Source organism: Saccopteryx leptura, chromosome 9, assembly GCF_036850995.1.
Source record: "Saccopteryx leptura isolate mSacLep1 chromosome 9, mSacLep1_pri_phased_curated, whole genome shotgun sequence".
In the NCBI taxonomy this organism is placed as follows: domain Eukaryota; kingdom Metazoa; phylum Chordata; class Mammalia; order Chiroptera; family Emballonuridae; genus Saccopteryx; species Saccopteryx leptura.
Window position 1 is genome coordinate 20145767 of NC_089511.1, and position 15185 is coordinate 20160951.

The 15185-nt window shown below is 46.4% G+C and overlaps 1 protein-coding gene across 2 annotated transcripts in view; it reads left to right on the forward strand.

The window, feature by feature from the left end:
* The window catches only part of WWP2 (WW domain containing E3 ubiquitin protein ligase 2), a 156027-nt gene that overhangs the window by 113118 nt on the left and 27724 nt on the right, over positions 1-15185 (forward strand). For both annotated transcript variants that reach the window (XM_066348153.1, XM_066348154.1), the window contains exon 9: positions 13006-13095. In XM_066348153.1, the coding sequence (XP_066204250.1) occupies positions 13006-13095 (90 nt within the window). The remainder of the gene's footprint in view (positions 1-13005; positions 13096-15185) is intronic.

The window sequence follows — 15185 nt, forward strand, 5'->3', positions numbered from 1 at the left end:
CCACCAGGGGGCGATGCTCTGCCCCTCCGGGGCGTCGCTCTGCCCCGACCAGAGCCACTCTAGCGCCTGGGGCAGAGGCCAAGGAGCCATCCCCAGCGCCCGGGCCATCTTTGCTCCAATGGAGCCTTGGCTGCGGGAGGGGAAGAGAGAGACAGAGAGGAAAGCGCGGCGGAGGGGTGGAGAAGCAAATGGGCGCTTCTCCTATGTGCCCTGGTCGGGAATCGAACCCGGGTCCCCCGCATGCCAGGCCGACGCTCTACCGCTGAGCCAACCGGCCAGGGCCCCCTTTCTGGAATCTTGAGAGTAAAATACCTCTAGGCTAGTGAGGGAAGATGAACCCTAAAAGATTTGATTGTGTTACCTTGAAAGTCTTTTTTTAAAAATATTTTTATTTACTTATTCATTTTAGAGACGAGAGACAGAGAGAGAGAAAGAGAGAGAGAGAGAGAGAGAGAGAGAGAGAGAGAGGGAGAGAGGGAGAAGGGGGGAGGAGCAGGAAGCATCAACTCCCATATGTGCCTTGACCAGACAAGCCCAGGGTTTTGAACCGGTGACCTCAGCGTTCCAGGTCGACGCTTGATCTACTGCGCCACCACAGGTCTGGCACCTTGCAAGTCTTAATGTTTCTGTGTATCCCCTAAACAAATGTTGCCAGTCTGTGCCATGATGTCATGCTCTCCCCCGCTCGTGTGTGATCAAGGGTATATAAATAGCCCCTAAAATATTTTTGGAACTTGCACACGATTTGGGCTTCCATACTGCCCCATGTAATCCATATGTGGCTGGCATATTTAATAAATCTCTTTTAATAAAACTCTTCAAAATTCATCTGGACTTGGTGTCTCTACGTAAACCCACAGAAGTGAGGTACAGTGCCTTTCAGCATCTGGGGTAAGAGTACTTTACAACACCTGCTATTTAGTCAGGGCCACTGACCGCTTTTCACTTAGATTGTCAAATAATAATAATAAAAAAGACAACAGCCAACACCACAATAGCCGTCCAATGTAAATGAATCAAGATTATACCTATTTTTTTTTTATCAGATTGGCAAAAAATATATTTTTTGGTGTGCCGAAGAATTTTAGTAATTAGTTTATGTGTGCCATGAGATGAAACAGGTTGAAAATCACAGTGTTAAGGGTTACATTCTCAATCCTTAATAAGGCCTAGCAAGCCCTGCATGGTAGGCACCTACCCCTCGAGTCTCCCATGGAAGGCATTGCTTTGCTAAGCTCCAGCCATAATAACTTATTTCAGCTTGACAAATGTACCACTCTTTCTCAGTATTTGGGACCTTCTGCCATGCTGTTTGCTGTTTCTGAAACTTCTGCACTATCTTTTTCCTACCCTGTCTTAGCACCATTTTCAGAACCATCACCGCTCCGGGAATTCTTTCCTGATCCCCAGCTGATGAGGTCACAGCCCTGTGGACTGTCATCTGCTCGTGTGTAATGGCTTGTTCCGCATCTCTCTGCCTTGCTGGGCTGTCGACGCCAAGATGGCAGGGAGCCTGGTACAAAATAGGCCCCCAGGTCATATTTGTAATAAATCTAAATGCCATCTTTTTTTTTCTTTTCCAACTGTATGAATGTTTTCTGCTCTTTTCGTACCTCAAATAAAGAGCAACTATGACAGGAGTATTGCATTTTCTTCCCAAGAGCAAGGGCTGAAGGCATCATTCACTGGGTTGACTGGCTTGGGTTTAGATACAGGTCTCTGCCAGGGTCGGGATGTTCTCTGTGCTCACTAGGGTCCTCACACACTGGGAGACACCATCTCTTCTTTGCTAAGGCATCCCTGAATTGTGCTTTTTCCAGGCATCCAGCTGACTTTGACCCGTTTCAACCTTATCCTCTCGACTCCTCCAGTCTCCTTTACTGAGCCATCGATCAGGGTTCACTTGGGGATCCCAAGGGCTTATTTTTCCAGTTGCTGCGTGGCCTTTCTGAAACTTGCAGCAGAAGAGACTGGTCATAAAGAGGTCACATGCGTCTGTAGGTTTTAAGGATGGAAGGCTACCAAAAGCTGTGCTGCATAAGTCCCGATAGAACACTCCTAGTCCCTTTCCCCCGTCTCCAAACCCTCTGAGTTCTGTACTTTTAAATTTAAGTAGCGTGAAAGAAGCCAACTGGCAGGGTGTCTTCGTTTTCAGCTTGCAAACGTCCATTAATGGAGGGTGTGCCAGGAAGGCTCGGGAGACATGGTGAGATAGTGGTCCAGGCAGCAGGCAGTGGGGAGCGAGGCCACTTTGATCAGTTGGCCCTGCATCTGGTTTTTATCAGCACTGAGCCCACTTTGGGGACTGCATGCTCATTAACAGACCCTGTGTACATGGCTTAGATAAACTCCAAGCGCGTCCCAGGCCCTGCAGCTCACTCAGTGCCTCGCACACAGAGGCGCATTATTTCAGCCTGGCAGCCCGCACTCCGCTGTGGTTTCTTATATAAGGGAGGCCGTTGTGTTTGGACCGTGGACTTAGCTCAGCACTGCCATTTCACACCATCTCTTTTGCCCTGCAGTCATTGGCTGCCTGGGTGTTTCCTGCCTCCAGGAGAATTGAGAAGGGGTGTTCTCTAGATCAGTGGTCCCCAACCCCCGGGCCACAGACCAGTACCAGTCAGTGGGCCATTTGGTATCGGTCTGCAGAGAAAGAATAAATAACTTACATTATTTTCGTTTTATTTATAGTTAAGTCTGAGCGATATTTTATTTTTAAAAAATGACCAGATTCCTTCTGTTACATCCGTCTAAGACTCACTTTTGACACTGGTCTCGGTCACTTGATACACTTATCCGTCCCATCCTAAAGGCCGGTCCGTGAAAATATTTTCTGACATTAAACCGGTCCGTGGCCCAAAAAAGGTTGGGGCCCCTGCTCTAGATCATTTAGATGCTCCATCTCCCCCACCTCCATGCCAGATTATGGAGCTCCAGAGGCCTTTCTCCAAGGGGTCCTTGAGACACCATCAAGGGTGTAAGAGCTCTTTGGTGTGCCATCTGTAGGCTTTAAGAGACACTGGAATTTGGAGCTTCTCTGCTAAGTTATAAACTAGCCGCTGCCATTGATTTTCATTCCAAACTCGGTTGTAGCACTAGCCAGAGAGCCTTACCCAAGGAGTTTTAAAATGGTGCTTTCAAACACTCTGTGAAGAACCAGTCATTTCTTTTGTTTGTTTTAGTTTCTCCCCCAATCTGTTACAAATCTTTACTTTTGTTCTCTATTCAGTGAGACAAATTTACTGATCATATATTTTGATGTGGCCATGTCAAATTGGTTTGAAGTTTCTAAATGCTTCAAAACCTCTACTTTTCTGGTGACTGTGTGGGGCCATGGCCCACACTTTGAGTAGTACCATTTAAAAGGATTATACTGATATTGGGAGGATCCGTCCCTTTTTGCTGCATATAGTTCTGTTTTTTTACTTATGTGCTTAGGTAATGTCAAATATACATGTTTCAGACTTCCTCATTATCTCAGAGCAAAACCTTATTTCCAAAGATTCTGCAATTGTTAGGGCTGCCCCATGAGATGGTCTCACCCTACTATATGTAGGTATTCATGTGTAATAGTGAAGTTTCTTTCCTGTTACACTTTCTCGCCCTGGCCGGACAGCTCAGTGGGTTAGAGCCAGTTCAGTCCCTGGTCAGAGCACATACAGGAACAGATGTTCCTGTCTCTCTCTTGCTCTCTCCCTTCCTTTCTCTAAAATCAATAAAACAAACATTAAAAAAAAAACTTTCTCGAGAATGTGTCAGGAACAGGGATTTTGTGTCCATCTTTGTATCCCTGACCCTTGGCATGGTGCTTGGCTTCTAGACGAAGGAGTGGGAAGTGTTTCTTGAGGACAGGATTTCATTTTCAGTAGCCCTTAAAATTTTTTTTTGGAGGGGAGAGAAATAGAAGAAGAAAGAATAAAGGAGAACAACAACAAATAAGCACCCAGATTTAACCATTGGTGCTTTTTATATACCTTGTGTATGTGTATGTTTTTGCCTGACCATTAGTAATAGCTACCATGTGTTAAACATTTCTGGGGTGTCAGGGAGTGCTAAGTTTCATACGTGGATTATTTCATGCAGTTTTCACAGCATTTTGGGTGGTGGCCACTTTTATCCTTATTTTGCAAATGAGGAAACTGTAAGCCATTTGCCCGAGACCACACATACATACATACACACACACATTTTTACATATCTACCAAAATTTAATAATCTAATGGTATGTGCTTTCAAATTGTATTTGTTTATTGTAAAATATTTTATGCATGCTGGTAATAATGGATGGCACTGTAGATGTAATAAAAAACAGTATATTTATGTAATTTTAAAATAATCATGTTATTTTTTTTTTTTTGTATTTTTCCGAAGCTGGAAACGGGGAGAGACAGTCAGACAGACTCCCGCATGCGCCCGACCAGGATCCACCCAGCACGCCCACCAGGGGCTACACTCTGCCCACCAGGGGGCGATGCTCTGCCCCTCCAGGGCGTCGCTCTGCCGCAACCAGAGCCACTCTAGCGCCTGGGGCAGAGGCCAAGGAGCCATCCCCAGCGCCCGGGCCATCTTTGCTCCAATGGAGCCTCTGCTGCGGGAGGGGAAGAGAGAGACAGAGAGGAAGGGGGGGGGGTGGAGAAGCAAATGGGCGCTTCTCCTATGTGCCCTGGCCGGGAATCGAACCCGGGACTTCTGCACGCCAGGCCGACGCTCTACTGCTGAGCCAACCGGCCAGGGCCTATTTGCTTTTTCTACCCAATATATTGTAAACATCTGAACAAAGCAATATTATCTATAATGTTATTTTAAATGACTGAATACCCATTATAGGAATAACCTCAGTTATTTTTACTAATCCTTCATTTGGGGACATTTAGGTTGTTTCCAGTTTTTCTGAAACATTCTGCAACATACTGTGACAGATAACTAAAGCTTTGACACAAAGCTACAGCTTTGAGTCCTAATTATTTCCTTAGGATGTGTCCTAGAAGCAGAGTTGCTGAGTTAAAGGGTATTCATGTAGGAAAAGCTTTTGACCACATTGTCAGTTGTCCTGGGGAAGGAGTATACCAGTTTTGCTCCCATCAAAAAAAAATTTTTTTTTTTTTGTATTTTTCTGAAGCTGGAAACGAGGAGAGACAGTCAGACAGACTCCCGCATGCGCCCGACCAGGATCCACCCGGCACGCCCACCAGGGGGCGACACTCTGCCCACCAGGGGGCGATGCCCTGCCCCTCTGGGGCGTTGCTCTGCTGCAACCAGAGCCACTCTAGCGCCTGGGGCAAAGGCCAAGGAGCCATCCCCAGCGCCCGGGCCATCTTTGCTCCAGCGGAGCCTCGGCTGCGGGAGGGGAAGAGAGAGACAGAGAGGAAGGAGAGGGGGAGGGGTAGAGAAGCAGATGGGCGCTTCTCCTGTTGACCTGGCCGGGAATCGAACCCGGGACTTCTGCACGCTAGGCCGACGCTCTACCACTGAGCCAACCGGCCAGGGCCCCCAAAAAATTTAAGTGAGAGAAAGAGGGGAAGGAAGAGAGATGAGAAATATAGCATCACTTTAGTTATTCATTGATTGCTCCTCATATGTGCCTTCACCTGGGGGCTCAAACTGAGCCAGTGACCCCTTGCTCAAGCCAACAAACTTGGGCTCAAGCCAGCGGTCTTTGGGCTCAAGCCAGCAACCATGGGTTCATTTCAATTGTCCCATGCTCAAGCTGGTGATGCTGTACTCAAGGTGCACTCAAGCCGGTGACCTCAAGGTTTTGAACTAGGTCCTCAGCATCCCAGGTCAATGCTCTATATACACTATGCCAGTCAGGCCTCCCACCAAGCTTGAGTGCGGGGTTACTGGCTTGAGCATGGGATCATAGACATGACCATATGGTCTCTGGCTTGAGCCCAAAGTTCGCTGGCTTGAATCCCAAGGTTGCTGGCTTTACCAAGGAAGGGTTCACTTGTTCTGCTGTAGTCCCCCTGTCAAGGCACATATGAGAAAGCAATCAATGAACAAGTAAGGTGCCGCAACAAAGAATTGATGATTCTCTCTCTTCCTGTCTGTCTGTCTGTACCTGTCTGTCTCTCTCTGTCTCTCTCGGGGAAAACAAAATTTAAGAGTGACTATTTCTGGCCCTGGCTGGTTGGCTCAGTGGTAGAGTGTTGGCCGGGTGGGTGGAAGTCCCAGGTTCTACTCCTGGTCAGGGCACACAGGAGAAGCACCCATCTGCTTCTCCTCCCTTCTCTTTCCCCTTCTCTCTTTCTCTTCCCTACTGTAGCCATGGCTCGATAGGTTCTAGCACATCAGCCCCAGGTGCTGAGGATGGCTTTGTGAAATGTCTGCCTCAGGCACTAAAAATAACTCAGTTGCGAGCATGGCCCTAGAGGGGCAAAGCATCAGCCTCAGATGGGGGTTGCCAGGTAGATACTGGTTGGGACACATGCGAGAGTCTGTCTCTCTATCTCCCCTCCTTTCACTTGGAAAAGAAGGGAAAAAAGGAGTAACTATTTCCCTGTATTGTTAAATTTATCTGCAAAATCCTATATATGCAAAATGTAAAAAACCCTTTTTTTAATACATACTATCTCCAGGAATTGTCTTACTTCTTTGTGAAAGCATATCTTTTAATGTTGCCAACTTCCACTGAAGACCTTGGAGAGTTTTCCAAGGCAAAGAAAATGGGATGGTTGAAGAAGATGAAAAAGACCCAATTCAGAACCCTTGGTAGCTACTACTGTGCCATCCTGTGCTTAAAGGGCATAAAGTGCTGGTTGTTCATAGTTTGAAAAAAAAAGGTTAGTGTGCTAAGACTTAAAGGAAAGCTCAGTATTTCAAGAAAGGTTCTTGGGGGAAAGAAAGAGTTTAACACATTTTCTACTCAGTTTGCAGAGGACCTACTGAAGCCATGAAAACAGTGCAGGAGGTGTGTTCCATTGCACACAGATTTCCGGCTCATAAGCAGTCTGAAAATGTCCTTACAGAGCAGATAAATCTTATGGTTCACCCAGGAAGTGTGCAGAGCTTGGGGAATAGGATTTGGTTCAAAGTAATTTATTCTAGGGGCATAAAGTAAGAAAATATGAATTCCTTTTAGTTTTTGCCTGTGGGGAATTAAACTTCTACATAGGCAGTTTAAGAATACTTGAGTACTTGCAGTGTGTTTTTCTGAAGTTTGATTTTTGTCTAAGTAGGCAGCAAGGCATCTTTGTTTTTGGAGGGGGAGCGTATATAGAGGCTTTGGCATGACTTTGTTTTCTAATGGAGAGAAATTTTTTTTAAATGAGGGTTAGGTTACTAATGCCCAGGGAGCAAGTTAAAAAATAATGTAAGTTAATAATGCTTTCATGAAGATAGATTTTTTTTCAAATTATAAGAGAAAGTTTATTTGGAAAGTTACAGAAGTAGTAGAAGGGCCCTTGGAGCGGAGGAGAGAGAAAGGCAAAGATAAGGCTCTGAGGGGAGAAGACAGGGAAGGGAATGGTGTAGGAGTGCTCCCTGGAGGGAGAGCACCCTGAAGGTAGAATTTTTGATGTGTAAATTTGTAAGGGTCATTTAGAGAGCATGTCTAATATTAGCCTGCACTCCTCACCCAGCTTTATGATCCTTTCCCAACTTAATCCTACACTTGGTAAAACTGATTCTGTTCAAACACAGGGATTCTTTTTTTTTTTTTCATTTTTCCGAAGCTGGAAATGGGGAGGCAGTCAGACAGACTCCCGCATGCGCCCTACCAGGATCCACCCGGCATGCCCACCAGGGGGCGATGCTCTGCCCATCTGGGGCGTTGCTCTGTTGTGACCAGAGCCATTCCAGCTCCTGAGGCAGAGGCCACAGAGCCATCCCCAGCGCCCGGGCCATCTTTGCTCCAATGGAGCCTCGGCTGCGGGAGGGGAAGAGAGAAACAGAGAGGAAGGAGAGGGGGAGGGGTGGAGAAGCAGATGGGCGCTTCTCCTGTGTGCCCTGGCCAGGAATCGAACCCGGGACTCCTGCACGCCAGGCCGACACTCTACCGCTGAGCCAACTGGCCAGGGCCAAACACAGGGATTCTTATGAAGTATGTTGATTAGGATCATTGACTACAAACTGTAATGGCAGGTCATTGAGAATTAATTTCTTGAAAACATTTTAGGAGACATTCCTCAAGGGAATGTGGTTCAGGTGACCAGATAGTTCCCTTTCAGGATAACTTAGGACAGAAATGGTATCTAAGATTAATTGAATTTGGAGACCACTTTTAAGTACTTTGAGATACAAAGACCCTGTGCAGTCTGTGGTCCAACTGAATGTTGCTCATTGAAGGCCAAGGAGCAATGTGTTGGGAAGGGACCTGAATCAAGCTTGATGCTTTGAACACTGTTTCTGAGAGCATCAAAGAAAGCTATTCTGTGAGGGAGGCTCTGACTCACGTGACCAGGATGCAGTATGGAGACCTATGGGTAGTTTGATTGAAAAGTCTTTTAATCTCAGCAGGAAGAAGATGCTTATAAGGGACAGAAACATAACCCCTGACAGGGACGTGCCGATGAAAAGTCGCTGTCAGTATCACTTTACTGGCACAGAGAGACCAAACCAAGACAGCCGGAAGGCTTGATCTATGTGGGTCAGCAGTTACTGAGGAGAAATGAGAATCGGGAGTCTTGTTTGATTGACAATAGAATTGACCAACTGTGCCGCATGAATGAGGGGAAGAGATTTGTATGAATTCTGAGGAGCCGTGCAGGTAAGGGAGGAGTTGAGAGTTCTCTAAGAAAAGCAGTTAGGCCAGGTCATGGATCAGGGAGGACACACATGGTCATTTAATCCAAGCAGGAGTCCAATTTTAAAAGGAAAAAAATGTAGATATCAAAAAGGTAATGGAAGAAAGGTTTTATTTCTCTGGGAACTATTTTTTCTAGCTAAGCCAATTGAGAGGGTTCATAGAAGGACATTGAGATTTGCCAGACAATAAAAGTCCCTGAAAGAGAGACTTTCATTTCTAGGTTCAGCTGGGATCAAAGATGGGACAGTGCGATCTCATTTTGGAAAGAGCCGCTGTAACTCGGGAATCTAAGCAAAGGGGACTTCACACCGATTTCCTTTCTGGCACTATGTGGGACACCACTGTGTCAATTACGGGCATTTACTGCATGGGATTTCAAGCATTATGCCATCTTCAAATTGAAATATTAATTAGCCAGAGTATAACAAAACCAAAGTTTTCTCCTTGCCTCAAATGAACTATGAAAGAAGTCAAAAGTAGAGCCTACTTATCAGACGGCAGATGTAACAAAAGAATTGTTGGAAAAAATAAAAAGTCTTTTAGTGCCTTTTATCTCTCATTGCTGCAATAAATATTTTGTCTCTACAAAAGGGGTAGCCCCATCCACATATTATGGTCAGGTTTCCAAGTAGTGACCACAAAATGAGCGACGAACTTGTTGGTGCTTTTGTGCACAGATTTGCCAAATCAGGGAAGGAGACAGCTAACGTCGTAGGGAAACCTGAGGAGTTCTCGGCCCTGTAAGTCCGTTAGAAGCAAACGTTATGAAAGAGTGTTTCCTGCCATTGCCTCAAGGAGCTGCCATATTTCAGTATTTGTTCTTAGGCCAAGCATCTTTCTCAAGACTTTCGTCATTTCCAAATTCAGATAAATAAAGAGGGTATCAGATTTGCTCTTCAATGGCCAAGCAGGCAGGAGGAGTTTGGAGGCTGGTGTGAAGCCACGGTGTGTTATTAGCCTGCCCCTCCTGCCCGGCAGTCCCTTGCAGATCCCCACAGATGGGACTCAGCCTCTAGAGCTGGCCGTGTTTGTTACTCTTTCGTCTCTAATTACAAGGGCCATTCGTAGGGAGAACTTCACCCAGTGTGCATCTCCCCCCACCCCCCGCTCACTTCTGCCAGAGGATTCTGTCCATTTAATAAAACACTGAATGAAGTGCGAGAATCTTCCTTTTGCATGGGAGGCACCAAGGCACCTAGGTGAAGACACAAGTATCCATTTCAACCAGAACCTTGAGCAAGAATCCCTGGGGGGGGGGCATGCCTAGGGAAAAAATGCTCTCAAGTGTAATTGTGGGTATCTTCAACCCAGTAGCTGATCCCTTCTGAGGGGTGGGAGTGTGGAACCCCCAGGACTAATGCTGCCAGTGGTTCAGAATGTACCGCCTCTTCCGGTAAATCCTATCTGAGCAGAGGGTCGATGAAAACAGCCTGGAGATGCACACAGTGGACCCGTTACAATCCCTCCCCAGTCGTCCTGATTCTGCAGGGCTCCCGCCTGGGCTGCAGTGCGAGGGAAAGCCGCTCACTTGGAGGTGGGGGAGCTCCTGGCACCTGTCTGCTGGGGAGTAGGTTTCCCCTAAGTTTCAGTTGACCTTCCTTTTCCTCCTTTCTGCCTCTCAGCGGATGCTACTCATGGGCTAGTCGGAGCTGAGTTTGAATGTCATGTAAGAGTTACTTTGCTTTTCTGTCCCAGCTTCCTCACTGGTGACGGCATGTCCCCCCTTACAGGACAGAGGCAAAGACTGCATGAGGTGAAACATGAGCCCCTGGCTTGCTGTAGATGTGCGGTGAAGAGTGTGCCCCTCTCCCCTTCCTTGCCATAAAAACCTCTAATAGGCCCTGGCCTGTTGGCTCAGTGGTAGAGCGTTGGCCTGGCGTGCAGGAGTCCCGGGTTCGATTCCTGGCCAGGGCACACAGGAGAAGCGCCCATCTGCTTCTCCACCCCTCCCCCTCTCCTTCCTCTCTGTCTCTCTCTTCCCCTCCCGCAGCCAAGGCTCCATTGGAGCAAAGTTGGCCCGGGTGCTGAGGATGGCTCTGTGGCCTCTGCCTCAGGTGCTAGAATGGATCTGGTTGCAACAGAGTGACGCTCAGATGGGCAGAGCATCGCCCCCTGGTGGGCGTGCCGGGTGGATCCCGGTCGGGCGCATGTGGGAGTCTGTCTGACTGCCTCCCCGTTTCCAACTTCAGAAAAATACAGAAAAAAAAGCAAACCCAAAAAACAAAAAACAAAAAAACCCCTCTTCTATATCTGTATCTGAACCAGTCGCGGAGGGGCTGGTCAGTGTAGTCCCCCCGGTTTAAATGAAAAAATGGTACTGAATGAAGATCATGTCTAGCAGAGTAGACACACCAGGCTTCATAATAGGAGTTAGGACACTTAATTCAGTGTACAGTCTGCTCTGCCATAGCGTATGTGTTTCTAAACATCACTGTGCTGTGCAAAATCACACAAAAACCCACAGGAATTTCTTATGGAGAAATGGGTTAGGGACATAATGCTCAAAAAGTTGTCAGAGCCATACCCACAAAATAGGAACCAAAAATGATGGTAGCACAGTTGTATGCATGTTAAATGGTTAAGATGCATAATACTACAATAAATGTGGTATGTTTCCATGAGAAGACCTGAAACTTGCATGTGGAAGCAGGCGTCGGGAGGGTTGGAGATTGTGAGTGTTATCGGAAGGTGTGCAAGGAGCGTTATCTGAAATTAGATGGGAGTTGTAATGCCAGGTGGGTGTGGCATATGAGGTAACTGGTAGATGTTTTGTATTCCTACACAACCGGGTTCAGCTGGGTACATCTTCTGTGTCCATCTAGTGTTTCTCAAAGGCAAAATCAGGCATAAGCAAGCACAAAACTCTATGCTCAAATTGTTCCCTCATGTATCAATCACTTTGGAACAGATCTGCATTTGCAAAAAAGAGTTTCAGCAAACTGACTGTACCAGCTTCCCAGGAAAGGTCACCTAACCTAGAGAGAGGTAAATAAAATCAATGTAAACACAAAAACTAATGGGACCATTACCATATTCTATTGAGTGATAGATAATAATACCATAAATAAAAATTTTTGCATTCTTTATCAGTTACTATATTCAGGGTACGTGGAGTTATCATCAGACTGTTGTGTATGGGAATAATTGGGAGTATAGGGATGGGTGGTTCTTGGCTGTATTTTGTAGTTATTTTGCTTGTGGATTATCTCTTCAGATCATCTGCTACTTTGTCATTCCTCTATTAGCAGATAAGCTACCTCAGTGCCATGATCTCATATTAACTGACACACAGACTTATGGGTAGAGCAGCCAATAAATAACAGTATGCTGTGTTTCTGTGAGTCATCTGGATTTGTTTTAAAGAGTCTTTGTAAATGAATCCTGTATTTTACAAAGAAATGTGATTATGAATATATGTTTTGCTAGAAGAACATTGCTAATCATATAAATTGTGACTTTAAGAGGTAGTGTAGGCTAAAAAGGCTATGAAATCATCCATAGATAAACTTTAGGAGAGATCTGTGAGCCCCAGAAATTGTATACAAATTTTTGTTGGTGAGTTTATTTTGGAAGGAAAGTATCCTTAGTTTCCATCACATTCCTAAATGAATCTTTGATCTTTCTCCCCCTCCTCCTCCCTCTCCTCTTCCTCCTGTCTTCTCCTCCCTCTCCTTCACCTCTCCCCCTCCCCCTCTTTATCCTCTCCCCTCTTTTCCCCCTCCCCCTCCTTTCTCCCTCCCCCTTCCCCTCCTTTCTTCCTCCCCCTTCTCTCCCTCTCCCCCTTCCCTTCCTCTCCCGCTTTCCTCCCTCTTCCCCTCCCACAACCAGTGATTCAATTGGTTCAAGCATGGCCCCAGGCACTGAGGATAGCTCCGTTGGTCAGAGCATCAGCCCCAGGCAGGGGTTGCTGGGTGGATCCCAGTGGGGGTGCATGTGGGAGTTTGTCTATCTCCCCTCCTCTCACTTAAAAAAAAAAGAAAAAAATTCATGGAATGTAGATTCTTATGGGTCTTTTAGGGGAATTTAGAGTGATTGATGGCTACACTAGTACTGTGAGTCCATAAAGGGAAGCTATTACAGTTTTCTCAGAAAGCATGAGGGGTCCACTGCCCATGATAGCATGGAGATAGTTTGACCACTGGGTTGGTTGATCTTTGATGTTTCCTCTCAAATTAATCACATTGGTGGTGAAGGCCCTTCAGACAAGGGTTTATGCCTTTCAACTGTGTATCTCATGCTTCCTTGACTTTATTTTCCAGATGGGAACAGCGAGAGTTGCCCAATGGCCGTGTCTATTATGTTGACCACAATACCAAGACCACCACCTGGGAACGGCCTCTTCCTCCAGGGTAAGGCATGGACGGACAAACCCTGAGACTCTAGAACTGGCACCAAGAGTCTCCAGTGGTTCCTTTACTACTAACTGCTGTAGCCTCCTCTTTATTTGTCCTCACTCTCTTCTCCTTTCTCTTTCTTTTATTCCCCTCCTCCCTTGGTCTTCCCCTCTACATTCTTTCCCCTCTCTTCCTATTTTCCCTTCTTCCCTCATGCACTGTATTGACCATGACTGATGGGCATGGGTGTATGAAGTGGTATTCAGAGCTCCTGTGGCCGTTGCATCCTGGAGGAAGGAGGGCTGGGGAGGCATCCTGGGCCATTGCTGTCTCAGTGCCCTCAGTCATTTCACCTGCAGAGATATCCTGTTAGGGCCAGGTCGTCAGTCTCTTTCTGCAGAGGCAGCAACAGGGACAATTTATCTTGGGTCTGTTGATTGCTTTTCCTATTCACTTACCTTAATTCTGAGGTCAGTTTCTTAAGACATACTAGGATTTTTTGAGCATCTCTGTGGGAAAGTTGGGCATGAGAAGGCCTAGATAGAGAGAGCGGTGCGTTTCTAGAGCCCTTCGCCCCTGCAGACAGTGTGCTGCTCATTCAGCTCAGCGCTGTGAGAACGCAGCTTCAGTTCTCCAAAACGAGAGGATGAATGAAGTTTCCAAGGGAGAGAGGGCAATCCAAGTTTAAGGAGAGGAGGAGAGGTTTGGTTCCCTCTCTGCCACAGACAGAAAGTCCTTTACACTTTATCTCCTGATCCGGAGAGCTTTCAAAGGGAGTGTATTCTGGTCTCGGGAAAGAATCACGTCCCAGTAAAGCAGCCAGGAGGCTCCTGCCTACAAGGCGAACTCTCCTCTCTCCTCAGCTGCGGGCACAGGATGCCAGAGGTAGGGAGAGCCCCGTCTTGCTTGACTTCAGCTGTCAGGCGTGTGCCAGCTCAGGACCACCTGGCCCGCTGGTCCGACCAGTTTTCGTGGGCAGCTGGGCTGCTCTTAGTTTGTTTTCCAGTAGAAAGCTTGTGTTTTACTTTTTTCCTTACCCTCCTGGAAATGAAAGTCTAATCAGTCATCATTAGTCTTCACTGCTTTCTACTTTGACTTTAAGTCCAGTGAAGTTAACAAAGTTAGGTATTGACTTCTTTGGAAAAAAATTAAACATTTGATTATGGAAATTATCGTATTATTATGGAAAATTTCAAATATGCACAAAGCAGAGAGAATCTCTACATATTCAACACTTAGCTTTAATAATTACCAACTTCATATCATATCCAGTCCTGCTTTGTCCATATCAGGTTGGCACCCTGTGGCCCTGTGGACAGGACCCAGCCCTCCCGCTTGTCTTTACAAACCAAGTTCCCCCGGACTCATCTGTTTGCTCGTTGCCCATGGCCGCTCCTGTGCTCAGTGGAGAGCCGGGTGACTGTGGCGGAGGCTGCAGAGCCCGCGAGGCCACACCTACAGGAGTGGGTAAAAGCGGGTTTACAGTTGTAATACAAATGAATGATACAATAAGTAATAAGTAACAAGACAAGAATAAACCCCATGTTCCCATACTCACAACTCGAAATCTACTTTTGCCCCATCCTGTATTTACTTTGTGACCCTTACAGAAAATAGTGGCCACCTCCTGATCTTACCACCCTTTCCCCAGCCCCTTTCGGAATTATTTTAAAGAAAGACCGAGAATCATATCATTTCATCCATATTTTGTATCTATTTCTAAAAAAGTTCTCTTATTTAAAATAAAATCACTGAATTGCTAACAGTACTTGCTTGCTGCCATCCAATGCCCAGTCAGTAGTCAGATTTCTCAATTGTGTCGCAAATTAATCATTGGCCTTTAACAGGATGTGTTGCACCTTATAATCCGAGGCAGATTTAACGGTGGGTGCACCGGGCGTGCGCCCTGGGCCCTGACTTCTGAAGGGCCCTGCAAAACCCCAACTTTATACTTTTTTCTAATGTAAGGGGCCCAATATTTTCTTCTGCACCTGGGGCCTCAACCAACCTTAATTCGCCTCTGCCTGTACTCTGTGTATTTAACGGCACATCTGTAAAAGCCGCGGTAGCTCTGTAAGTGTGCTGGATGCAGCCTCTTAACCTCT